Source organism: Anopheles ziemanni, chromosome 3 (genome assembly GCF_943734765.1).
Source record: "Anopheles ziemanni chromosome 3, idAnoZiCoDA_A2_x.2, whole genome shotgun sequence".
Classification (NCBI taxonomy): Eukaryota; Metazoa; Arthropoda; class Insecta; order Diptera; family Culicidae; genus Anopheles; species Anopheles ziemanni.
The window spans coordinates 61,919,051-61,946,820 of record NC_080706.1 but is presented as its reverse complement, the minus strand read 5'-3'; the positions used below and the strand labels follow the sequence as shown (position 1 = coordinate 61,946,820).

Genomic DNA, 27,770 nt, shown 5'->3' with positions numbered 1-27,770 from the left:
TGGCTAGTGCGTCTTTTTTCACGCAAGTGTTGTAAAAAAACAACTCGAATGTTGAGAATAAATAAAATAAATTAAAAAAGGGGGCAAAACCTATCTCCTCTGCTCGATTAGTTTTCACTACATCCCAGAACCAAGGGGCTTCGTTCTCTCATCATCGCTCCAGACTGCCGCTTCTCTAACTCTTGTTACAATAGTAATCATCACCTGATAAGGTACACACACATACACACGAGTCAGTTGTGTGTACTGTTTCTGTCACAATAATATTAAATGTATAGCACAAAAGAAACCGATATACGAAATCAATTATAAATACGGTTGCCCCTTTCGGGAAATAGCATAGTTGGAAGTATTATTTTCTTGTTTACTGTAGAGTAAGATAAATTTGAAACTCATAACTTAATGGAAGAAATATTAACAGAACCATGCAATCCTTTACGATATACGTCATAAATAGGAGAAAATAAAGTGCTCGTTTGCAAAAATAAAAGGAGAAAAAATCAAACAATAATGATATTAACCATAGTAGCATAGAAAAAAAAATAGCGCAAATAGTTATGTTGCCAAGTGAAGCAGAGAAAAAAAAATCGCAGAACACCGAAACTGTGTGTAAGGTTAGCGTGAGAGCAGAACGGGGTGGCGTGTATCGTTCTTCGACTGAAATTGGTGCAGTACCACATTTATCGGCAATTACTATGTGTCTCGTTGATATAATAAATAATAATTAAATAAATCTGGGTTGTAGCGACTATAACATATGTTTTCACGCAATAATAATAATAATAATAATAATATTAATCGTAGTTGTTGTAGTAGTGGTTGCTGTTCCATCAATAGTAGTATAGCATAGTTAGAGACATTTCCTGCGCTCTCTATAGCTTGTTGCGTTATGTGTTTTCTAAACTTGGTTCGGGGCGGTAAATTAATCCTGTTCTATTTGGCAATCAATCTTTATCATCGTAAAACATGATCTTCTCGGTCTTGCGGGTTTTTTCATCAATTCATTTATGAACTTGCTCTTGCGGCCTATGTGTCTGATTTATTCACACGCAAGCTCCTATGAAAACCTACCTCACTTTGCGTAATATTTCATTCGTTTTCCTTGTCACACCCTCATCCGCGAATGCACCTTGTTTGGCGAAGCGGAACGCAGGCTGGTTATAGTAATTACAGTAATAGTTTGTTAATAAAAAAAATCAAATATAATATTACTATCGAAGAAAAAAACGTACCATTTAAATCACATAAGAAAATGAATAAGACAAAAAATTGTATGCATATCACTACTAAATCATAGTGCTACACCAATCGAATCAATAAATATTATCCCTCCTTTTAACTCACATTCTTCGTTGATTTCGCTCTCAGTGTTATCATCTCCTATCTATCTATCCCATTACCGTCTTTTTTCCCGCAACGCAACGCCAGTGCTCTCGTTCGAAGTTTCGTTTTACTCTGTTTCTTTTAAATATAAATATACATATCGCAAAAAATAATAACTCCACGACCAAGTTCATTTTCGTGCACCGGGAAAAAAGAGACCCTTGATATGTGTGCGCGCTTTTTGTCTCATGTGCGTAACACGTTTCCCCCCTCGTTTAACAGTGGTGGTGCATATCAGTTCCGTTCCGTTGCATAATTATATAAACTTACAAACGCTATCCCAGATAAGCTCACATAAGATCAAGAAAATATCGGACATCCCGCCTCCTTGGGTGGGAAGGAGAGGGGGGAGGGGAAGAGTCACAAGGCACACACATACACTCCCACATTAGGGCACACACTTCTCGCCGGAAACATGGGGGAAAGAGCTGCGGTCAGCTTCCCCCAAGTCAGCAGCTCGTCAAAGGGTTGGTGTGGCTGTATTACGATGTTCTAAAGCGCATACCTGGGATGTTCCTGGTATAGGGCTGGCTCCTCTCTCGTTCTACTTCTGTTTGTCGTGTGTGTCTTCTCATTTTCTTCAACGCTTCTTCTTCTCCTCCTTACAATGCGAGGTTAGTGAAGGCATCCATGGCGGAACTGAGCCGATTGAACACCGGCAGTCGGTCCTCGAGCCCCGAGACCGCACCTCCACCGCCGAGAACCATCGATCCTCCCAGCTTCATGGCGGTCAGCGAGGGCGACGACGGAGGCGGAGTGGCCATCGGCGACAGCCCGTCGATCGGGCTGGCCGGGGGGCTACTGGGGAAGTTGAACGCGTGCTGTACGGCAGCCTGCTGGAATGTCGGGCTGCTCGCTTCCGGGAAGAAGCTGGTCATCGAGGTGGTCCTGCTGAGCGACAGCGAACCGATCGGCGACGCCCGGTCCGAGCCGGTGGACATCGAGAGCGCCGGGCTCATGGGCAGCTGGTGCTGGAGCTGCTGGTGGGTGTTGTGCTGGTGCAACTGTTGCTGCTGTTGCTGATGTTGATGGTGCTGCTGCAGGAGAGCAGCCACCGTCTGAAGCTGAGCCACCGATACGCCACCAACAAGCCCGCCGGCGTGCTGTTGCTGCTGTTGCTGCTGGGACTGGGAGGCAACTTCCTGGAGTTGCTGTTGTTGTTGTTGTTGCTGCTGCTGCTGCTGCTGCTGCTGCTGCTGCTGTTGTTGTTGATGATGATGATTCTTGGCCGACTGCGAGCCGTTGGCGACGGCGGCTGCCGCCGCGAGGCGCGCGTGGTAGGCGGCCACGTTGCGGTTGTGGTTGCGCGCCTCCTCGGCGTTGTGCACAAAGTGGCAGCGGGGCCCGTACGGGCAGAAGCCCACGCTATGGAACGTGCGGCACAGCTCGGTCTTGTACTTCGGGTGACGCTGCAGGTTGCGAAGCTCCTGCATGCCGTGCGCAAACTGGCACTTGTCGCCATACTTGCACTCGCCAGCCTCCTCATATGGTCGGCAGAGTTCGGTTTTATATCTACGATAGCGAAAAACCAAAAAAAACAATGGTTAATTTAACAAATAACATTTGCTACGTTTAAATTTTATTTAAACTAGTCTTTTAGCCAATAGCACGACATTCCGAAGTAGGATTTGCCGTACAGAGTGTCTTATTGACATATTTACGGATGGTATATTATCAAGATAGGCGATCATAGTTGTATTCGCAACACTAGGAGTGACTTTCACATTTATTCAAATTCTGTGATCGAATATGATGAGAGTGATAGATTTTAAGAATTGAAACCAAAACAACGATAGAGCAAGGTATCCTACTTGAGAGCGATAGAGCAAGGTATCCTGATAGTCAGAAGATACCCAACAGCAGGTACAAGGCCTAAGAACGACGAGGATCTTCAATATTAGACGATAGCCGAACAACCAGTCCTAGTGTTTTGTTAGATGTTTAAATACCTAAACTAAGGCATCAACACGTCTTAAAAACAGGAATAGTAATAACAACGTAAGTAAGCTCTACAACGCAAAGAAATGATAAGTATTAGAGTTGCATAAGTGATTTCTGATTCATGAATATGAATAAATCCTTGCTTCAATTTTGAGAATCATGAATTTTTGAATGAGAGATCAACTCTAGCATGTAAACATTACTACAAAGCAAGAGACCTCTAGGTACTAACAGGCATGATCGCTTCCATTGTTCTCTTCTCTTCGTTGTTCTTGTTTCAAATGTTATAATCTTAAGAGTCTTGGGAGACCATAAATAAACACCAAGGGTGTCAAAAAAACAATGTTGTTGACCATGGGAGGGAAAAGTCCATGTCAATTTCTTAAACATATTTCAAAATGCAAGTACGCATTCGATTCGTAGTAGGCCTCATGAATTTCATTTTTAGGCATTCGAATCACAAAACATTGGCGAATCTTTCGAACCTTTCGGATCAAGCGACTTCTGGAAGTGAAAAACGGAGGGACTTCTTTTCACATTTTTATAACTTGAAATACTTACCTCGAGGTGTTAACTTGCTGCGGCAGTGGCTCGGACTGCGTTCGTTCCAACTTCCGGTGGCCGGAGGAGGAGGAAGTGTTGTTGGCGTGGTGGTGGTGATGGTGACCGTTGTTGCCGCTGTTGCTGTTGATGGAGCTGGCACTGCTGCTGCTACTGCTGCTGGTGCTGCTGGTGCTGCTGTTGCTGCTGCTGGCGTTGCCGTTGTTGTTGGCGGCTGCAGCGGTGGCCACAGCGCTGCCCATGTCGCAGTTCAGCACCGACTGCACGCCGGAGAGCTTCAGCAGCTCCATGATGTTAGCGTAGGTGGGCTTGGCGGCCGGCTGCGACACGCTGCGGTGCAGGGCGTTGTGCGTACCGAGCCCATGCGATGGTTGTTGCTGCTTGTGCGAAGCAGCCGGTTGTTTCTGGAGCTGGTACCCGAACGTCTGATGCTGCAGCTGCTGTTGCTGGCTATGGCTCAGTGTCTGCTGGGTGCTTGGGTTGAGCATGGTGGCGTTGCTGCCGGTGAAGCCGTTGCTGGTAGCACCCATCGCCACGCTGAAGCCCTGTGACAGCAGCAGTGGGCTGTTGCTTCCGTTCGAGGGTGCGCCGGTTGCGCCGGCGAGCTGGTTGTTGCTGTTGCCACTGCCAATACCGCCACCACCACCGCCGCCAACCAGCTGCGTGTTGCTGCGGGAGGAGTTCGTTTGGTTCTGGAAGAAGAGAGAAATTAAGGACCAGCGTTCAATGAGTGTGCATTGTTTATCAAAAAAAAATTTCCAAAACTATTACTCAAGTGGTTTGTTTTCAGGCAAATGGAATTTAGCGTCGTCGACTGCCCCACCACTCTTATCACACTATCTTATCGCAGGCCCTTCAACAGAGACAACACAAAAAGGCGATGATGATAAGCACACTCCAACTCCACTCCTTTGTAGAATAGCAGTTCCCAAGCACCGTGTTGCCGACGGGCGGGCGTTGTTGTTATCAGGCGAAGGCGCTGTTGTGTTCCGGGCGTGCAATCGCACAATTTGTGCAAACCTTGTCGGAATGTTGATGGCGAAAATGGTTATCATCACTCGTCAACCGTTCGCTCCCGCGCCTTCACAGAGTTCCGTGGTGGAACGATAAGATACCCACCCTCTGGTACACCACGTGTGTTTGTGTGCTGGAGAACAGCACCCCACATGTGATGGAACCGTACACACTACTATCGTCGACAGTGGAAAGCAATTCGGACCACTAATGTCGCGTCCGCGTGGTATCTATAAATCAAAACTAGACTCCCTCACGCCCTCTAAGAGATAACAGCACGCCGTGAAGAGCTAGTAGTCTCCCTGTCTGGACGATACACCAATTATCGATCAGCCACAACATCACCATTTCGTCGCGCAGTGGCATGGAAGCAACTACTATATGAGGAGGTTACATAATCGCCTGATTCGCCGTGGGCCACATTTGAAGCCCCAAAGGAGAAGGTGAACATTTCTCTTATTTCGCGCGGTAATTACACTTCGACAGATGCAACTTTCACAACCTTGCCGAAGGACGTACGTACGCAATAACACCCCCCGGAGGAGGAGGAGGAGGAGAAGATGATGCCCAGAGCACCTGCCCTTCCGAGACTTCCGAGACCACCCCCCCCAATGGTAGGTCGTTTGGACAGCGAATGTTTGGGTTTGGTTTTCTTTCTGGTGTTGATTACTAACCTCCCACTTCCACCCCGAAGTGCACACACCTTTTACATTCCACCAGAGGACAGGACCCAGACCCACCGACGGCAATCCCATAGTTTGTGTACCGCAACACAACACACGTGCAGCATAGGAGAGGCTTTTTCTCTACAGGGATGCATGAGGGGGTTTCTTTCTCTGTCTCACGCCTCTACATCTGCACCTTGAGATTGTGCGTTTCGATCGGTGATGGCCGGTTTTTCGGTTGTGTCATAATTCCTTCCCTCCCGCCGAAAATGGCGAAGGGAACCGCATTTGGCGGGGGGAGAGGGGGGGAGGAGATGGAGTGTATGTTGGCCGAAGTGAAAGTGTCCCAATTTCTGCGATGATGTGGTCAGATACGGTCAAAACAGAAGCCAGACCAAAAGAAGAAAAAAACAGACAAACCAGACGGACAGACAGACAACAGACAGACGAGCGGACGAATCTCCCGCCAACGGAGGCAAGGAAACACAGGTGGGGGGATGTGTTTTTCACCCTCCAAAAATCCCTTTCATTTTGAACGGTGTCTACCCGGAGGTAGATCAAACGAATCTACGGCAAAACCATGTCCAGTGCTTGAAAGGCCACAACAAAGGCGTAAAACTGCAGCCTATGCCGACGCAGGAAAAATAGATTAGTGTTTTTTGGGGCGGTTTTTGGGAGCGAACGACGTCCCGCCAACCAACAACCTGCGGTTGTTTGACGACGAACGCGCGATGACGGTGTGACGGGGAAAACCGGAATCGTAAAGCTCTGAGGTAACCGTCAGCCAGCACATACGAACGAACGCGCACGCACAGTAGACCAAAGCTCTCCCCGCAAACACACGCACGAAGAAGCAGACGTTGGGGAGTTGGTGGTAAAGACATCGGCATGGAGCAGCAGCAACTCCTCGGAAGATATTATGCAACCTCTCCCCCGGAGTCAAAGAGATGGGAAATGGTTGTGGGGAGGCGAAGATGGTGAAAGAAGACAACCAACGGTCACAATGGAGGAGTTCGCGGTCCGAAGAGAGTGCGCGGGTTCGCGAGAAGAAAGAAATTTCAATCCGCAAGCGAAAGTGAAAGAAAGATTATTCCGACGAAAAAAAATAAACCAAAGTCAGGAAGCGCGTTATGCTGAACTCCATCCACGACGACCTCGTGTCTGCGGATGAGAGTGCGATTAACATTTCAACACCGACGCTACGAACACTTGAAGGCACCGTTGTTGAGCGATCCGAGAGCCGAGATGAGAAATACACCTCTGCACGAAAAGATCACTTAAGAAGGCAAGCCACAATGGCGGGAGTGACATCCGAAATGCTGAAGTTACGCAAACAGAAGTGGTTACACAAAGAAAGAAAAACACCAATTGCGGAACTTGGGCTCGGGAAGCGGAACCATCGAGCAAATTCCCAAAAAAAAAAAAAGAAATAACACCGGAGACCCCTCTCATCAGCCAGTCGAAAATAAAAGTAATCATAGCACGGAGGTACTACTCAATGGGAGATTTTCACGTGCGACTCCTGGCATTTTGTTCGGCCCTCAAACAATAGCAGTGTGTTACCAGCGCGGGTCCCCCTACAATTTAAAGGCGGAACTACCGGTAGACGGTAACTTGCCAGAGCTCCATATCCGAACGTTTCAACAACAACCCCTACTTCTAGCCAGGTTTTTTGGCGCCTTTGCTTAACCCAACTGGGCAGATAACACCGACAGTTTCGCAATGCCGACACAAAACCTCGCAAAATGTCATCGGACTTCACACAATATGGCGCGCACCGCAGTCACTACGTCTTGGGAGACATTGTTTTGCGGTCGACTTCCGCTTTCCCACACAAGTCACAATAGTCGTGCTGTTTGTACTGTGTTCCGGCCCGGTCCACGACTGGCTGAGAAACGAGTTCCAGCACGAGGTAACGTTTTAATTGTTTTTCTTTTCGTGCAGCGCTCTTATAGAACTGTTGTTGTCAGCAGGTCGGAACATAATTAAAAAGTGGTTGCAAAACAACCATAAACACACCGAAACCCCACCTTCTTTACACCTACATCTGAGAGATTCGTAGCAGAAGTACCAAAGTTTAAGCTGTGCGACCAAAATCCAACTCTTGTTGACTCCTAATCCCGAACTGTAGCAGATATTCTTAAGCTCTAGTCCTCATCAAATTAGATGATTTGGCTATCAAGTATATCCGCATAAGACTGCCAAATACCCCTTGAGGAGACTATAACTCCTGCAACAATTAGTGCTACAACATCAAACACCACACCTCGTTATTGCTTGCAGACCAGACTAGACTAGACTTCCTCGGTGCGAGGTGTCTGACAGGTCCGCGATACAACGACGGAATGGTTGCCGTTGATTGATTTACAGCACAGCCAAGCCTTTTTGGAGGTCACCTGTAGGTATAAAATATCGCGACGTCGTTAGTTACTGCTTCAAAGCACAATTCGGGCCCGGCATCGTTGCTCTAGCGACAACCGGAGTTGAACCGAGCCAGTGGTTGTAGTAGAGTCGCTGCTGCCGTCTTGGCCCTTCCGTAAATATGCAGAGACACACAAAGCAAACCAAAAAAATACACCGTTTTTCGAAAACCGGTTTCCAGCAGCAACAACTCCACAACCACCACGAGAGCTCTGGGGTAAAGCAAAAAGTGGTTGTTTTAAAGGATATTTTTTATTAGTTCCAGTGAGTGAGAAGCTACGGAAAGCAACCCACACAAAAAGGGTGGGAGTTTCGGTTCCGTGCGGGAGGAAAAAGAGTTCGGAGTTCAGAGCGTCGACGCCGTATGGCCACGATCTGCGCGCCAACGTGCGGATGGATGATGGCGTTATCGAGCAAACAGCGGTGGTAGCGGTGGTGGTGTAGTAGTTTACCGGTTCACAAAAGCGTAAAGCGTTAAGCTTCCGTTTCGAAAGTGAACGTGTTTGTGGATTTCCGCTTCGTTCCGTGCAACGCCAGCAGCAAAAGTTGGACCATGGAGTTGGTGCGTTCCGAAACTCACGGTAAATCTAATTATGATAGATCACCAAACGAACTTGAAGTTCAGAACTAGGCGAGTATATCTGCCTTAGCAACCGGGCAAATAATTAATCGAGCGTCAGTCTTTGTACTAAATACTAAATCAACTCTTCTCTTGTGCGCTCTGTTGTCCTAAGTCGGCTGTCGGAGCAAGTGCACCCAAGCTTGGTTTACTCAAACAAACGAATTTCTTAAGGCAAGGTAATGCGGTCATAAACTGAAGGTACCCCCTTGGCTTCGGCTGTAATCAAACTTGATAGCTTTCGAATGAACGAACTGGGTGGGGTGAGGGTTTCAAGGGCTGGCGGAAAGGCTCTACATACAACGAGATATAGAAGAGAGCCACAAGGCAACAACGAACTTCCCCCTCTCTTTAAAACAACACTTATGCGGGAAACTGCACCCCAGAGGAAACCAGACGAATCGATCAAAGCTAGTTCGATTGGAGCTACACAAGTATAATAACCTCGAGGCAATAGACAGCAATCTCTCCCTTGAAAATCTTGGCAGGCAAAGGGCCCAACAACATGCTAATAATTGTACCGCACCTTTCCATTTCGTTTAGACTACGCCGGACGGTGCTAACCGCTTGCGGAATACTGTCTAATGGTCAGAAGAAAGAAAAACTCCTAGCAAACCTCGGCCAACTAGGAAGCGCAAAGAGATTCAACGACGAGAGTACTCGTCGTCCCGCCCTAATGAGCTATATCGAAGCTCTGCGTAGAAGAGAGCCCTCCAGGGAGGAGAAGGTCGATAATTCGCATGACCAGCAATTACTACCACAAACACACCACCACTAAACCAAGCCCTTCCTCCCGAGAGGGGCTCTGGGTGTCTTGGTCAAGTGGTCAGTTTTGCCTCAGGCGGCGTCCAATGCACGACAGGCCGCGTGTTTTGTGAGTCGCGAACCTTGATCGTGGATAGCGAGAAAACTGACACTACAATTTCCTCCGAGACCAGGGTGTTGTAGCCATCGGACGCTCTACTTGTGACTCTTTCCCCTCAGCCATTGGCTGGATCGTCGATCGTGGAGTAAACCTGGAAGGTAATCCAGCCGGCGAACACCCGTCAGGTTCACAAACGAGCGCAGCACGTCACATGCAGTTCGTTCCGCGACATTGCTCCCGAGCGAACAAGCACCACCACCACCACCACCACCGGCCAGAGCCTCATCAGACCGCCACAGATTGCATGGAAAGAACCGGAGAAAATGAGGTCTACCATCTCTGAGGGCGCACAGAGAGAGAGAGGGCGGTGAAATCGAAAGTGAAAAAGTAAAACCGTAACAACGTCGTGACATCCTCCCCCGTTTCCTGCCGACAACAGGTCGGTGGCATTGGCGGCGGGGCGGCTTTTGGCTTGGACTGCAAGGAAGTCACCCCGATCTCGCGCCGGAGAGTTCGATTTTTCACTACGTTCACTTTTGACGCAGCCGCAATCTCTTCCACGGATCCACATACACACAGCATGGCCACGTTTTGCACCAGTTTTTTTTTTACGAAGGCGACGTGTTGCACCAGTTGTAGGTGGTGGAATGCACCACCCGACCACCTCGGGCGCGCTCTTCCTTGTGTCGTCAATAAATAAGCGTGCAACAAGCCGGGGATGAAGGTAGTCACAAAACGCCACCACGATTACAAACCGATTTCTCCAGCAGGAGTCCAAACTTTCGAGACTAACACACACACACACATGCAAAAAGAAACAAAATGATTGATCCCGAAAGAAGAAAGTTTATTCACTTACGAGGGGACGTCTATAGCCGCTTCAATATCGTTCGGGACTAAAATATATCGTAAAACCTACAGATCTAGCCTTTCCATGATTTTGACACATTATTATTCAAATTAAATATTGAATATACCTCGAAACATAACTGAATGTGTAGAACACTAACTCCCGGAAGTCCTACTTCGGTCAAGTACTCGTATATCCAAAGTGTAATTGTTTGGGAACCCCTATATCGGTTTTTTCGGTGGAGACGAAGACTGAACGTCTTGTAAAAGAAAGAAAAAGCTCTCGTATGACCTCGTACCACTTGAACCCTTGATGGCATTTGGGAATGCTAGACTTCTGGTAATAGCGACGAATGAAGCGTATACCCATCTGCCATTCGTGATAAACTCGCGACTCATGAGCTCCAGAAGTATGCAACGAACGTTAATCGGAAGAGGGAGAGGAGGAGCGGTCCACCGTCACTTCGCGATTGGCACTTGGTCAATGTCAGTATGCTCGGGGCGTTTGACACTAACTGCTAGCGATATGCGGGCTTCAACTCCTCTCAAGGTCATCCGTGTAGTCCATCGACGCGAATATATACATATTGGAGTGGATGATGATCCTACTACCCGACGACCTCAAAGCGCACTAGAGCTAGAGTGAGTCCAAATGATGGACAAAACCCGATCCGCTAGACAAGAAAAGCCTGTTAAACAACACGATCACCAGTAAAAACCCAGTTTGGGTGACTTGTTGTTGCGTCGGCTGTGGGGCAAAGTAAGTCCTAAAGTAATTTGGGCCACACCGCACCGGTGAAAACGTTACCGCGCATAGTTGTTGAGCTAATCGCGATCATATAAGCCTCTGCTGAATAATGAATGAGCATGGTGGTGGCGAGGCATACAAAAGGAAACCGCGCGGGACTGGTGGACGAGACTAGCAAAAAAAAGGTATATATATAGGTTTGTAGGATGACGGTGGACACACGATGGCACGTATTGCCAAGAGATGCAACCTCACGGTCTTATGCTTGCACCAACGCCGAAAAGCATTTAACGGATGGTGCTATTAAATTCTGCGGACATATGAAATAACAGCGCGTGTCAAGTAATGACTTCACTTTCGACGATCAAGAAGACGGGGCTCAGCTGGGCTTCATCCACTCGATTTTAATTTCGTTTTCATTCCTCCGCAGAAAGACAGGAGGAGGAGCGAGGGGGGGTAAGCTTCCAGCTGCGCATGGAGCGCGAAAATCAGCCAGACATGCGGACAGACGACAACAATGGCCCGGGCGGCCGTGCCGTGGAAGTCTTAACTTAGTACTGAGGCGCAACCGAGTGGAGCCGGAGATCCGCGTGAGTCAGCGGGTCGTGGGGAAGCGGGAACTTGCAATTAATTGTACCGCAGAGCAGCAGTTTGCGAGCGCGACGAAACAACACACGCCTTCAGTGGATTACACTACCATAGACAACATCCACGAGCGGCCGACGAGGTGGTGTTGTGTGAGGGGCGCGCGACCGGAGACTCCTATATCTGGCGGGAATCACTGCCGCAACCGGTAACGAATGGGTTTACCGTGCCGTTGCGTGACTGCGTGTAATTATTTTGGGTGTGCTACTACGAACCCACGATCGTATAAAAAGCCTGTTTGGCAGCAGGCAGAGTGTGTATTAAGCGATTGCGAGCAAATGCGCGCCAGCCAGCAGGTCGTCCGCCATCCCCTACTCAAGTACCACATCCGCTTAGTTTGGCGTATCCTCACCTTCGGTCGGATTTTAGTAGGGTGGAATCAAAACGCCAGATCGGTCTGGGAATTCCACTCTTCGATATGATCGTCACCTCGATTTTCCATCTGTAAATTGAATCGTCCAACAAAAAACCTGCCCACCACTTGCTCCTCTCCACGTCGTGTTGAAGAAGGTGTGAGTTGATATTACGCCACCCCAGCTCTTGCGTGAAAAGGCACATGTTGTCATTCACGCATCGAAGTTTTCTGAGGCAAACTGAGGCAATAACTGAGGCGGTCACGGCTACTCCTCACACACAGTTGCTCGCTTCTTCTTCCGAGCGTTTCGCCAAACCAACTCGGTCCGCTTTAGGGTCAGCTTTCGTACTCCCTTCCCTCCCCAAACTGCGACCGATGGTGCCAAGTGGAGTTTTGTAAGGTCCCGCACCACCACCACCACAACACCCCCGCAGAAAAGCACACTAAAATCCGGCCACCAAGATGGCTTTGAGTACGCGCGGCTTTGAGTACGCGAGTTGACCGTTACGGAGTTGCTGTTGCTGCTTGCCAATACGCACTTGCGTGTCAATATTTTATTGGAAAAGAAAGAGTTTGCAGCACGAGGCGAAGTGACTAACCTACTCCCATATAAGGTACGCTCGTGGAAGATGTCTATAGGATGCATTGTCTCATTACAAAGTAGTAAGTAATGTGGCAAACGTGTCAGGAATAAACGCTTACCATTGATTGGAAACGGTCGTTTCGACCATTGACACCTTAATGGTAATGTGTCGGAGGGGTTTATATTACACAATACAGTCATTTTGACGATCGGCGTCCGTAGCCTAACTGGTAGAGAGCGTTGACGATCAGCTTTTTTGAACGTCTCGTATTCGAATCCCGATTCCGAACTTCGATTCTCCAAGTTAGACTTCAAGTAGATGCTTCTTCCTTTAAAAAATTGTTCAATTTAGTGTTCACTGCAGAAACGCAAGGCAAATTTGCAATCTTATCAACAAAATGCATTAGTAGTGATTTTGGTCGGGAAAAAGTAAGCTAAGCGAGTATGCATGGAGATCAGAAAAGGAGCTTTCCAGTACTTGAATAAAATCAACGATCTTTTTGCACAGAAAAGTCATTCTTGAATAATACCAGTTGACAATTATGGTTAGCGTTTTCTAGCCAAACCGCCCTGTGGTTGGGGCGGACTAGGAGGAAGGAAACTACCACATGCAAGTGATGGCATATCGCTGTGCTCGAAAGGGTTTCCGCAGCATACTTCCGGTTTCATTTTCTCTCTGGAGTGGGTAGAGATTGTGAGGGCTGCATTGAATCATACACCCACGATAAAGTACCACTTTGGCTGCCTTTCGTCGACTCGCGCTCGTGTTCCAACTTTTCCTCCCAAGCGCACACACAAGACCCGACACAAAGCGATGCAGTTTCCATGCGCGTTAATGAGATAATTTCGCAACACTCATTTCGCTTCTAATTGACGACGACAAAACCCGGTGTGGCGGTGGTAAAAAGCATAACCGGATCTGCTAATAGATTAATCTACCCTCACTCCGCTCCAAGATCGTTCAGCGACACATTTTTCCCCACCCTTGGGCGATCGTAAAGCCAACAGAAACGGGGTGTAAAATGGTGATTGATTTAACTCATCGAAAATGGGATAAACGCAAACAGAAAGTGAGAAACTACCCCCTGAACCCAACGCTACGGGAAGAGAAATAAATCGAACGACCAGAGGGAGAGAGGGAGAGAGAGAGAGAGAGATTACGTAAAAACAAACCGGAAAAGCGTCTGAAAATAAAACCGAACAAAAAATCACATCCCACACCTTCGCAAACCGAGGGGTTCCACATAATTTGCCAGGATCGGAGGGGGTTTGAAGAAACGGGTACGGGGGGGTCCGTGGTCTTGCCCCCAAAACTTTACATCCGCAAACTGACCTCTCTATCTCTCTCCCACGAAGTGTCGTAAGGTTGTCGACGAGGGAGGACGACTTTCGCGCCTTTTTTTTCGCGCCAAACACATAAAACCGTGAACTTTTGTTGCACGATCTCAACTTGTTTGTGTGGATGTGGCTCGAAGAAGGCAAACAAAACCATGCGGTGTGTTAAAAATAAATTTCAAGGAGGACACGAAAGCTTAAGTAATCGCCAGATCATACGAGATTGGGAAAGCAATGCACCAAGTGAGCGGAAAGATGGAAACTACACGGATATGATGTCGGGAGGAGTTGATAATGTTCCGAGTTGTAAAAACTAGTGCAAGCCATTAACACGAAACTACAAATGCCGGAGAATGCGAATGGAGATAGAGAAGGACATTCGTGATCTTGGCGATCGGGGGGGAAAAAAAAGAAAACGCTGCACCACACTATTACCTAACCTCGTGGAGTGGTCTCGAGACGTGGTCCGGCAGACTCAACACCACATGCCCTGGGTGAGGTGGTGGAAGGTGGTTTCAGAGCTCGAAAAACTCGTTATGGAGGAGACGGACGATGAAGAGTCCGCGCCCAACCAAAGCAGGGGTTTTTGCAGAGTCTGACCGACCAAGTCAGTGGTCATATGTAGTCCTCGGTTTCAGTGCGAACACCAGAAGCCCCGGCACACACACACAGACAGACGAACACTCAAAAAATGGCGGATGGATTTCCTTCGATCTTTTCCAAGGGTTGATATTGGTTGTCTGGCCTCCCAGTCGCTTCGTATCTTGTTCGCGGATCTCCAACACACTCCCAAACGCACAAACAGAGTAGATGCCGTAAAGAAACATTAAAAGTATCTTTCTTTCGCTCGCAACCTCTGCTTGGACAGAAAACAGAAATAAAAGACAATCATACGATGCTTTGATGATGATGATGGTTATGCTGCTCGTCTCTCTTCACTACTCTTAGAAGCCAACAAACAATAGCAACCATAATCAACTCCCCACAACTCCTCCACCCGACACATTCGCTTTTTTCTTACTTTTTCCCCTACCATCATTTCCTTCTCGATGGAAGTGGGAAGTTGATCATATTCGTCGACGTGTGGTATGTGTATGTGTGTGTGATGCGCAAGATTTCGCTTTCGATCGCTAAGAAAGTTGTATAATTGGCGGAAGAAAAAGAAATGAACAGAGGAAGGGAAAAGCAAAGTGAGCCTGAGGGATGTATTAGATCACAAGAGGCACACGTTATTGAACAACCTATCTCCGGTGAGCCGTGGGGGGTGTGTGTGTGTGTGGGTATGGGGTTTTTTGTGTGTTACTTTATGATTCATTTTTTGCGATCATCCTCCCAACCTGAAGATTGTCGGAGGAGAACACCCACTTTTTAAAGTGGTACCATCTCTACATACACACACACACAGACAGACGACGGAAACAACCCCCCTGTCAGATACACAAGCACGCCATCAAGAAAACACTACTGGGGAAATTAATACTCACACCCACCCCCACCCCTCCAAAACGGGGTGATGGTGGCGCGAAAAGTAAATATTAGCATAACTCCGCACATTAAATCCGTTGGGTGGTTTTTGTGCACCCCCCCCCCCCCTTCTCACGGGGGATGGATGAGGAGGGTCAGTAAAAAAAATAGCATAAATAAAAACAACTTCACCGGCTCGAATTCATCCCCTGCGAGTAACTTGCGCGGTACGATCGCATCTGAACCTCGGGACTTGAATTTGCGTTGGTTGAATTTTACATTTCAATCACTACGAAAACCTACTCTGCCGCGTCCCGCTTTGAGGGATCGAAATGAGTTTTTCCACTCGACGCCAGACAGCCCTCACTGAAGGCAAGGGGGATAGTAGTCGTAGTTGGCGTAGCGAATAAATAAATGAAGATTTCCCACTTTGCCTTCAAACCGAGGCTTTTTCGATCCGCCGCAAAGCAAAAGCTGCAATAGCAGTTGCACTCTTACCCAGGAGAGTACAATGATGCGCTTTCATCTGAAATGATGTTGCACCGAACGAAAATGAAGTTGAATTGAAGAAGGTGGCGAAGGTTTTTTTTTTTCAGCGTTTTCCACCAGCGAGAAAACAGAAACCCACTTCAAACGGAACCAGGACAAAGGAAACTCGTTGTTGTGCACGTAATTAATCATCTTTTGACGCCAAGTTGGAAGGCGTTTTAAAGTCTCGAAACCATGATCCGACTGCAATGCATTTTAAACTAAACCAAAACTAAATAAAAATCTCTTGGTTAGAAGCTAATTAAAACATGAAGCAACTTAGTGTTTAAAAAGCGAAAGAATGTTTTGACAAACACCAACGAAACGAAACATTCTACTACACATCGCCGGTCGCCGCATGCTACGATTCGTTGCGCACACATTAGCAATTCATATAAAAGCTGGCGATCGTAAAATTGAAAGAATTGCCAAGGCAAGAAATAAGGAGTTGAAGCAACTTCGAGCGGGAAAAAGGCAAAGCGTGGAACCAATCTTGCTTCTCTACTAAACTTCAGTAAAAAGTAGGACAAAAACAGCAAATTTTCGTCGCCCGGACACCTCACCCACACCCACCAACATGCGGGAAAATCACTCTACGAGACCCAACGAGAGCAAGCAATATCAAACAGTTCTGCTGTTCCTTTCCATTTGTTCGTCCAACCCATCGGGCTGTGACGTAAACGAACGCAAAACTGATGCGTGAGTGCGTACGGAGAGCAGCTCCGCCATCATATAAAAATGTAATTTATATCTCCGAATGCTTCGCTATTTATGCAAGCTTCGGGCACGATCCCCGGAGCACACGCAACCACCATTAAAAAGCGCGGGACGCCGGTTTCTTGCGCCACACAACAACTTGAAGATGATAACATGACCGGGAGCGTCCGGTGCTTCCTGTGTAAGAACGTCAATAGTTTCCACACACAGCGGCTTAGGTTACTTTTACTTATCAACCACCGTAAAAAAAAGTAAAGGAAAAGTAGTATTCGCGTATTCTCAAGAAAGGAAAGAAAAGGCGCAACCATCCGAGCGAAAAGGAACGTTCGAGCGCGCCAGATCATGAAAATGGATGAAACCCAAGAAAGGGGAAAAGAACAAACCCACGCCCGGGAAGAAGAGAGTGGCCAAGCGAAATTGAAAACGAACGATTAATTTATGCAATTATTCTAGCGCGATCTCCTGACCGGCAAAGCACACAGAGACTATAGTGGTGGTAGTGGTGTTGTTGTTTTGGCTCCCGGAAGCCGTTTGAAGATGATTGACGCAAGCGCCGATGGAAGAAGTTGAATGGTGGCGGAAGGTTGTTCCTTTGGATTTTGCGCCTTTCTTGTGCATGGTTTTCCTCTATAGGAGAAGGAATTGGTTTCCAAAGCAGACAAAAACACCACACAAACACTACCGGCGAAAGAGAACTCTTACTTTTCATCGTTACCTTTTTTCGACCGCCGTGCACTCTGGGATCATTTATTTGAAAACGAATAAGATAACATGGTTGAATTTAGAACTTCTTCAAGCCAGGAATAAATGAAAAAATTGTTTCGAAGGCAACAGAAAACCACTTTAAAAGCTTTAAAACATCCATAAAGGGATTTACCAGGCATAGTCCCTAACGCCAGTGCGCGCCGGGGAACACCAAAATGTTGTTGTTTTGATTCATAGACAGATGGGAGATTCCCCGCGCACAGTGAATGTCCATCGGAATGTGTGTCCCTGCAATCAAAGATGTTTTTTCCCGACGCAACTAGTGGAATTATTAGCTAACCACACTTCACAACAGTGTGTGGGGAACACACAACACCACCACCTCTTCCTCCGATGAGCAAACACACCCTACTTTCTCTGTTTCTTTTCAACTTGACGATTCTGTTGCGCAATCCACAAACTCGCAGCCCGATTCGGTAAGACTCGGCGCGTTGGTGCGGCCAGCAATCGTTTGTTCCGGATTGGGTATGAAGGAGAAGTTTGCAGTGGTCCACACTAATGGTCTACACACGCAAAAGTCTGCGGAAACGATTTAGCCTACTTTCGGACGCACACTAAAACGAACAAGGAGCGACGAAAGGCATGGTGGTTTTAGCCTGCACGGTACACACCAAAACGGTGCTTCTCTAAATCTGCACCAACAAACATGTTTGGTATGTTTTGTTCGAGAAGCTTACTTGAGCTGCATTTCCCCCTTGTGAGAACTGACGAAGGCAAGTGTATCAACAGGTCCCATTTATCAACAAACGATGATGTGATCCGCCCCTTTGACTTGCAACATGACGACATTGTGACAGAACCAGAACCGTTCCCCCCAATTGATAAACCGAACCGAAGGGCGCATGCTTCCGGAAAAGCCAATCCCCTTAAGGCTCGTATCATACAACAGAACACGTCGCTGGGAAACGCTTTTCCCTGCAACCGGCGTTAACGAATTCCATGGGAAACAAAATGGGTTTCCCTAGAGTGGGTAAAGGGGAAAATTATTGTCCAAGGTCCCGCGCAGAGATAGCGAGCGGCTGGAGCACCGCCGTAGTTCTAAAATGCTACCAGCATGCAACACGTTGCTCGGAGTTATTTCCTTTCGGACCACTGGAAAAATGTTCTTTTGCCGACTTCGAGCCTAGAACTCCGGTGACATACGAGTATAGAAGAGGCGAGGCACCCGCATCATATCGCGCACAATTTCCCCCTTATGCACTCTTGAGGGACAGCAAAAAAAACAACCAGGGTGATGATTTCCGTGTGGGGTGGTCGTTTGAACATTTCCCATCGTGCCGTGACCGTTCAACGTTATCGGCCGGGAAGGAGGGAACGGGAAGAACAGGGCAAGCGTGACGACGACCTTGCCAACACACAAGAGCCTAGTTGGAGCTGGGATGCTTCACTCCCGGAAAAGCGAGTCACGCATCGTCGTACTTTGGAAGAGGGATGATGATATGGGTTTGGAAACGATGGAAACCAAACCAGCAGAGGGACGGGGACTCGGTGTACCCCCATCGAACAAGTTACGGGAGAGGGTGCCGTATGAGGTGCGCTCCACCGATGCGTGGAAAAGCGCGGAATATCAGCCAGGGGGAACCTCGTTTTAGAAGAAGCAAAAAAAAAAAAGCGCGAAATAAAACAACATGAGTCCACTTCTCCTCGATGTGTGTTGGTGGCGATGGTGAGGTTCGCAGAAAAACAGACTTGTCGGCTGAGTCACCTGCCGCTTCTGTTCTATTTATACAGGATAGAACTAGGCAGCTTTTGCGACGTTGAAACTCAAGAACACAACACAAAATGAAGAACGCACAAACAGGAGCGAAAAGAAGAACGCAGAACGATCGGCAGGTGGGGGGAGATGGAAAAAATGTCTAATCAATGCTAATGAGCGAACCATGACCCCGAGAAAACGTACGGGAACTACTGATAGAACCGCCGATTTCACCATTCAACAGAAAAGGCATTAAATGGGTCCGAATACAAAGTTCTGAACGAAAAGCTCAACTTCAATACAGTTCCTCGCAGTTGCGAACTCCACATTGTAAGATCGTGCGAAGTGTTATGGCGCCAAACTAATAGAATTTTAGCAGCATCATTCGATCGAGCACCGGGGAGTTCCACCATCTCGTCTCAATTCTCTCTCCTTGGATGAATGTATATGAGATGTTGCTGGCCGATGATTTGTGGTGATTTCAAATCAAGAGCAATTAATATTGAATATATAGGCGCAGAAGTTCATACAAAAGCATGCACGCGACTCTTCCCCTTTCCACGATTGTTTGCACCACGGGGTATGGGACAACAAATATCGCCGAACTTTGGCCTCTTGGTTTTTCGGTGCGTCTTCGTTTCTGTCACTCCTTGTTCCTCGGATTTGTACGACGGACTTTATCTTCTCTCTGACAAACAACAACGAGATGAGGTGGCCGTCCAGCAGTTCGTCGGGCGGGAAGATTGTCGTCGTCGTCGGTCTAAGGAGAGTCAGGTTCCAGAGGGCGACCACCACTCCGCTCGCTCTCTCCCTTCGTCCCTTGGTTACGATTCACCAGGGGTCCTCAATTGGAGTATTCAATTTCTTCTCATTGAAGCCAATTTGTGTTCCGAGCGCAACGGCAAGATACACCAACCCTCATCGTGCGCATACGACACTGCCGGCTACCTCTTTTCCTCAGTCCAGAAGTCGGTGTGGTTATTATTGCGTCAAACCAAACCACTATCCATCCAGCATGGCATAAAGCACGCATGTACACACAACGCGGGCCAAAAGAGTAGCATTGTGGATGAACAACACACTACATAAAAATCCAACAGCGGTCTCAATAATACAGGCGATACTTTGAATTCGTAAATGGAACATCATCATCATGACCGCGCGTCGCCAACGACAGAACTTCTTCCTCTGCTACTCTGTGTGTGGCGCTGTTGAAACCATTTACAGCTGTTTAGCTCTGGGTCAAAGCACGTTGTGTTAAGAAGGGTGACAGAGTTTGAACAAGTGCGCTGCTGCTACCACCATAGTCACTTGTTTAGAGGCGTAATACTGTCATCCAGAATGACAACGTGCAGTGCTTTAATAAGACAGGGTTTGAAATTCCACCAAGTGCTCTCATGCAAGAATAGTTTCGAATATTTGATTTTTATGGGAAGATGTTTACTGAATAGCCTCTGTACTGGTAAATGTACTATCTGTTGGAATATTTCAGAATTATATGCAACTGTGGCATCCTTCAGAAAGTTAAAAGGCTAAAATCAGAGATAGAAAGAGATGATGACGTAAGCATTATTTTCAGCGAAAAATAAACTACAACACCGTGATGGTTTATATGTTGATGCCTCAGCGAGCCACGATCATTTGGCGGAAAAAAATAAACTCATGCATCTACCAGCAGCATAGGCAAGCACAAATGCATGGAACTCTTCAACCAAGTTGCAAACAGTCCGTCAGATTTGTGGCGTCGATTACACTGCAACTACTTTGGATGAACCTCGAGAACGAAGAGGTGATCACCACAACGTCCCATCAACAACGATGTCGGTTCGCTCCAGGGATTGTTGGTTTAATTTGCGTTTACTCGGCTGATCCTGTTTTATCTCCTCCCACGGCACAGCCGATCGAACCGCTGGTGCTGTTTGCGAGAGAAATCCCTTGCGATCCAAAACTCACGCCACCAACGATCGTCATGGTTGTCAACCTCGCCCTTTCTCCAGTCCTCCCTCACAACCGGCTTGGAGAAGCCAACCAGGGTGTGTGTGTGTGTGTGTATATGGGGGGCCTTCGCCGTTGCAGCAACAGGAACAGTGAAAGTTATGACTTATTTGCTACGCCAGGCTGCTATTCCGATTGGTTCGTTCCCCGCGGGAAGCAAGCAAGGGAACCCAACAAGGAAGGGTGGGTGTGCAGCAGGATTTCGCGGTTTTACAAGCGAAACGGTAACGTTGAAGTGAAAAACAAAATAAAAACTGGCAACCCCACGACAAGGAAATTCTCCTGTCGTCCAGCAGTCCACGCGAGCCACAATAAACCATATGCAAATGACAGTTTCTCTTAGTGCATCGATGGTGATGACCTCGTAGGAGTGTGTGCAATAACGTTTTGCAGAGGCAACTACCAACAGGACGACACTAACATTTCCTGGAGAAATTTCAAACCAATCTGTACAGGAAGTTTCATGACTGAGGAAAAATGAGATAAAACGAAGGACTAAAAATGATCAATTTGGAGGACACTGCTATCGAACCACTTTTTTACCGCCATTTGTAAAACCTTTTTAAACAACGGGTGAGATTTTTCAAACTTACCTTTCGCGGATACTCTCCAAAGTCGTAGAGTGCCGTGCTGTGCATTATCGCAGTAGACATGTTGCTGTGGTTACGCACTCTGCTCTCGTTGTGGTCCGGACTCTGGCGGACTTGATGATCTGTTCCCTAGCCTGCCTTTATGCGTGTCGTTGTGCCCAGAGTGTTCCGAATTTACGATGATCTAGCAATCGTTACCCTTTAGTTGCTGTACACACTTTGACGCCAAATTTGCACACATTCGACTAGGTAACAAACCAAGGGACTGGAGAAAAAGATACCTCCACACGTGCGCGTTGGTTTTTTATTCGACGCTAGAATCGACACCACCGAGGAGCGCTTCTTTTTGTTGTGAGGTTGATTTTTCTCTTCTTGCTTCTTCAACACTTTTGCACCTTCGTGGTTTCGAATCGAAGGATGTTTCACTCCGACACAACGTGTGCGCGTCGTTCACTCCTATTCGATACACGCCAAAGCACTAAATACACGAGAGATGCAAAGGATGCGCGCACTCGCATTGGTTAAAATAAGCACTTTTCGAGTAACTTTTTCGACCACTACTGGTATTACGGAAAGAATAATGGTGCGCTGATCGGTGAGGCCGCTGCTGCTCGGGTGCGTACGTCGTGTGGCACACTTATATTTTGCCTACCAACTGCTACTGCTACTACTATTGGCGTACGGCTGCCTTGTGGCGGCACAAAGATCTCCAGCTTCTGCAAGCACACACTACGAAAAACCTACGCAACGATCGCGCTGGCTTCTTTCTGGCCCTGGAAAATGCACTACTTTTTTGCTGGCGCAAATAATGATTTTCACTTAACACCCCGAGAATTTTTGTGACAACAGCTTCCTTCTTCAGCCAGGCTGCTTTCGTTGACAACAATATTGTGTGTCACTGTTTTCACGTTAACTTTTCAAAAACCGCGAGATTCGGACGCGAACTGCTCTTATATATTCCTGTTATTTTGCCGTTCTCTCGACATGCTCGTACCAGTGCGTTCACGGTTGTGTGTTGTGTTCCGGCTTTCCCGCGTAGTAGTAGGCGCGCGTATCGGAATTCGTACTATTCCTCCTCCTGTTGCTATCCTGTTCGGTTGGCGAATGATTAGCACTAAAAAGCAGCCGGCAAGCGAGAATAGTTTTTCTTTTGCTGTCTTTTTGTAATTTTGAATTTGTGTTCTTTTTGACTGGTTTGGATTTTTACGTTACGGTAGCAAACAGTGATACAGAGAGAGAGCTAACTGTGCCGGAGCAAAACTGTAATCAGGCTGCAGCGTTGGAAGGGTGTTTGTCCAATTCCGATGTGTCACTCTGCCTGTAAAAAGATAAGGTAAAATGGGGAAAAAATGGATTAACTTTTTTTGCTCCATCACCTTCTACGCTGACGCATTACGGAATGTAATGAAAACGGTTAGCTTATTTTTTAGGCTTCGAAACTTACATTGGCAAACGGAAGCGTACACGACACGAGAATTTGGTTTGCTGCGTTTACCACTGAACGTAACCCGTGTATGACTCGGTGAGTAAAAGAATAGTTTCAACGATGATGGTAGTGAAAAAAAACAGGCGTGTGTTGTACTATTTCACTTCAGTAAAATAAAACGTTGTACTACGGACCGCTTGTGCCAGACTTTAGCGGAAGTGTGTCTACGTGCACGTTTTGTAAGGTCGAGAAGTGTTTCTTTATATGCTTTAAATAAACTCACAAAAAGAGGCACACACTAGAAGCTGGCCCCGAACTCGGGCTTTGTGTTTCTTGCCTTGCGCGGCGGATTCAACTGTCTTTGCAACAAAACAATCGCACACAACAGCAGGAGAAAAAAAAAATCCGGGGACGCACTTAGATCCGAGACCGGTGTGTTGTGGTTTTCGTTGCTGCTTTCGATTTCTGCACTCTCCGATCCGTTTCGTTGGATTTGCTCAACTTGGCTCTCTGTTCCGAACTCGCTCGCAACAACTGCGCTAAGTCCGCTACGCTTTCGTACCGATCTGCACTGGACGCCGCTCGTTTCAGAACTGACCCGGACTGCGCTGGAAGCGATCGCGTTTGCCGCTTGTTTGAAATCCATCGGAATCGCTGAACAGTTGTACCATCTCCCTCCTGTGCACTACCACCGCAGAGGCAGGCAAACGCCACGTCACAAACACACCGACAGAATGGCTGTTACCACGAACACCACCAAGCGTCGCTTTGTCGAACAAGCGACGCACACTGCTTTTCTTCCCCTCCAGACTCCAGCTTGATGCGTTTCACGCACTTAAGTGATGTCTTGTTTGTAACGTTTTTCGTAAGTAAAATACTTGCTTCTGAGACAACAAGAGCTTTTAGAACATGCTATAATTAAAAAACTATAAACATTATACACAATTAAATAGTACCGGTCAAACGCTGTCCTACCGAATCCAATTTCGAGCAAACTCCAGTTCGAGCAACCGACTGCCGTTTGTAAACCGACGTGCAGCGAAATGAAAACGAAATGAAAAGGAGGAAATGATCAAACAAAACAAGTGGCACACACATGCGTTCAAACACATGCAAACAATGCGGCTGTACACAACGGCTAGGTTGCATGCATCCACCTCTTGAAACCCTGCTCCCGTGTACGACCCATGCGTGCTGTGTGCGTTTGAAAGGGAATTACGATGTTGATGTGAGCGGGATAGCGTAGATTGCCTTTTTCCCCTCCAAAGATTTTTTGCGAACCCAAAAACTTGTGTGGAAGGAGAAAGAAGTCGAACCGATCGAGTGTGCGTTGGTTGTGTATTGTGTTTGTACTTCGAATGTGTGCCGTCGATGGAATACACGTTGGTGGAGGCAAACCGATTCTGCAAATAAATTAAAATAATTTGTTCCTTCGCTTTTTTGACTTAGTTTGAAACAGAAATTCTGCATCAGAATGGCTCTACTCTTTCTTCCCTTGCTTTCAATGTTTTGTTCTACGCGTTTGTCATACGAGAATATTTAAGAATCTTTTGAGAAGTGCAGTACTCGGAACGATGTCACAAGGCAGAAATTGTTGTTTTTAGGTATTATTAATATATTTTTTTCAATGCTACCTTAAATAGCGCGATACCTGAAACCTTAAATTGCTGCTGTTTATTACAACCATTGGCACCTTACCAACGAAAAGGAAGAAATGGAAATGTTTTTTAATTTAGTTTTTGCTAGGGTAACTTGCTTCCTGATTTCATCTTTACCTGCTTTCCTATTCGCAAAGGATATTGGACACACCATAGGTTTCTGAGGACCCGCAGCACCTGATTTTTCTCCACGCTCGAAGTCTACGAGATGAAACGTAGTAGTAAAAAATCGACCCCTTGTCATTACAGGAACGGTAAAAAACCCATGTTCTTTCGACTACCTGTTTGCTGCTGAGTATTCGATCATCCATTACCCTGAGGAAAACGAGGGCAATGTGGAGAAAGCAACGGGGCAACAATGCACCGTCCCGTATCCTTTACGTTTGAGTAAGTTTGTATTTCTCGTTTGCATAACCGTGGAGGACGGATGGAACAGATCAGATGATCTCAAAGAACCTCCGAGGGTTCCGAAAATCTTAGCCGTTTGATCCTCCGGAGTTGATTACATAGCATTCTCGTCTTCCATCTCATCTTCATACCCTTCCCCATGGTCACAAGGCTCTTATTTACTTCCCCTTCCATCCCATCCGAGATTTGAGTCCACTGTCGAACGACCGATCGGTTGTTGCTTCCTTTTTGGCATTCCACCAGCAGGATCCCGAAACGATGCTGGACCGAAAAATGTACTGCTCGAAAAAGCTTGTGCTTTGAACATAAAGATACCAACAAGTAAAAGAAGACGGTATACACGCTAGTAAAAGAAGCAAAGTTAACGTAGAATACAGCCAACAAACGAAGCATGTAACCGGACCCAAGAAGGAACTTACGAAAGGAGAGGAAAAAATTGAACACAGTGAAACAAGTTTCCAGAGTGGAAAAAGGATTCTTTCTACCCCTCGCTGCTTCCGCTGCCATTGCCCAGCCCTCAGGATCCTCAGCAGAACCCAGGACTTGCTGGTGGGGGATGGTGCTGGACGATGGTGTGGATTTTATTATTCTGAAATTTCTGGTGTTTTTTGTTTTGCTGTACTCCTTCTGACCCGGACGGAGCTGCTATCGTCTTCAAAACCTGTTTCATGTATCTTTTCTTACTGCCTTTTTCGTTCTTCTGCTTCTACTACTGCTGTTCTTTCTCCGACACAATTCTATCTTCCCCATCTCGATGGAGTTCCTTTTTATTCCCTGCTCCTTTGCGTCAGCATCGTCCCGAGGTTCGTGTCCTGTTTCATGCGCACTGTTCTACCCGTACGGGTTTCTTCGATGTGTTAGTCCATGACCGCAGGATCGACGATTGTTCCGAGGCGATCGTCATGGTACGCTTCCCAATACACGGAGACGTCAGATGCAAAGCTCAGGGCGGGCAGGGATCTTATGTCGAAGGCTAATTTAATACGCCCAAACGTAGGACGCACGAAGTGATTTTCAATTTATTCTCCAATCCTTTTCCATCCGCATCCATCCATTGTCTCCCGCTTGCGCCCCGTCCCTTTTCTTCCGACGGATGTACATTTAGATTGTCTTATACCGCGTAGAAGCGTAGAAACAAGCCGTACGACTAAAAACAAAATCTGAAAAGAACGTCACTTAAAATTTGCCAAAAACGCAAACGGCGAGCAAAAGAAAACATCGACGACGCTTCCTGGAACTAAAACAAAGTTCGGATTGTTTCGAAAATGAATGTTTGTAAACAAAAAACTAGCGAAGATGGTAAATGGGGAACTGCGGGAAGCTGATTATGCGCTTGTTCAACCAAAGGCTGCCTCTCAGGGGTTGGTTTGGAGTATTCTCCAAACCGAAAAAGTCTACGCGAAACGGACGGGATTGGCGAAAAGTTTTATGACTGTTCAAAGAATTTGCCTCAGCATGCACTCAAACAGCGTTCGTGAAACCGAATGTAGATGATTTACTACGAGAGTTATCAATGTAATAAACCTGGTAATTGATCTATTTAAGGTATGTAATTGCCTTAAATAATTACTGAACATTTTATGACCTGGAACATTACGCGAATTATTGTCATATTTTTATATGTCTTTTTCTAAATCACAGATGAAGGTGTATTTCTATTCATTCAATCTCGTATTCTACAATACTTGTCCAAAGTTCGTACATTAATTGTCTAATTATTTCTATCGCATTTACTTATATAAATCTTTTCTCGGTTTTGTTCTTTTTAAAGTGGCAATCATTAGCCGCATTTTTTTAGTAGAAACGATAATCCTCGATTGTATCGTGATTTTTCACACGTAAAACACAACCCATTGCAAATAGAAATAGAGCTTAACTCGTTATGTTTCGACGTTTGGGTGTTGCAATGAAAGAAAGTGTATGTTTGGTGGATTTTGGAAATGCATAATAATCTTTAAAATTTGCAAACGCATTGAGTTACACGTTGTTATCAAGTTTTTTTAGTTAAGCGAAAATGACCTTCACCGGTTACCGATCCCGTTGGTCAATTCATCTACGCTTGAATGAAAGGTTGTACGGGTCTAGATTAGGATTGTTGAGTTTAATTTCACTCTTCGCTTGACATCTAAATCATTCCTGGAAACAAATAAACACAAAACACCGTTCCAATGACGCAAATTAAATAATGTCCATGTCTAGAACCGTTGCTGCATATGGCCTGCAAACACAAAGGATAACCCCTGGTGTTTTGGGTTGTACGAAGAAGAGAAAAAATGGCTTCATCTTAATGTTCCTAAATAAAACGTAATCTGCGCAATGATTGAGCCAGACCATACAGGAAGAACATTAAAGAAACACTATACGTTCCACTAATCATCTCGTGTGCTATTTTCGAGGTATTCGAAGAGATACTATGTTTACCGAAGACGAACATCTTGTTATTCATTTCGTAGTGTAAAAAAATCCAGTGACCTTTCCTGCCACCACGCTTTTTAGTGCATCCGCTTTGGGATTTGATTTGATTCAGATGAAAGGCAAA

General features: G+C 46.6%; 1 protein-coding gene across 2 annotated transcripts; it reads right to left on the bottom strand.

The window, feature by feature from the left end:
• Window positions 1–735: 735 nt before the first annotated feature.
• Window positions 736–22,289, bottom strand: LOC131289243 (protein TIS11-like). 2 transcript variants are annotated; one of them, XM_058318458.1, is made up of 4 exons: window positions 21,743–22,289; window positions 3,886–4,577; window positions 2,523–2,895; window positions 736–2,441 (listed from the first exon to the last, which is right to left on the bottom strand). In XM_058318458.1, exons 1-4 carry the CDS (start codon window positions 21,800–21,802, stop codon window positions 1,986–1,988), a joined length of 1,581 nt encoding a protein of 526 aa, XP_058174441.1. In that variant the 5' UTR covers window positions 21,803–22,289; the 3' UTR covers window positions 736–1,985. The 2 variants fall into 2 exon arrangements, with proteins under 2 accessions (XP_058174441.1, XP_058174440.1); XM_058318457.1 differs by having other exon boundaries at window positions 736–2,895.
• Window positions 22,290–27,770: the final 5,481 nt, after the last annotated feature.

Excerpts from the sequence above, each read along its gene's own strand:
- LOC131289243 (XM_058318457.1), bottom strand. The coding sequence starts at position 21,802 with ATGTCTACTGCGATAATGCACAGCACGGCACTCTACGACTTTGGAGAG. Across the intron at positions 4,578-21,742 it reads TTGGAGAGTATCCGCGAAAG|AACCAAACGAACTCCTCCCG; the intron begins GTAAGTTTGAAA and ends CTCTTCTTCCAG. Across the intron at positions 2,896-3,885 it reads CAGCAAGTTAACACCTCGAG|ATATAAAACCGAACTCTGCC; the intron begins GTAAGTATTTCA and ends TCGCTATCGTAG.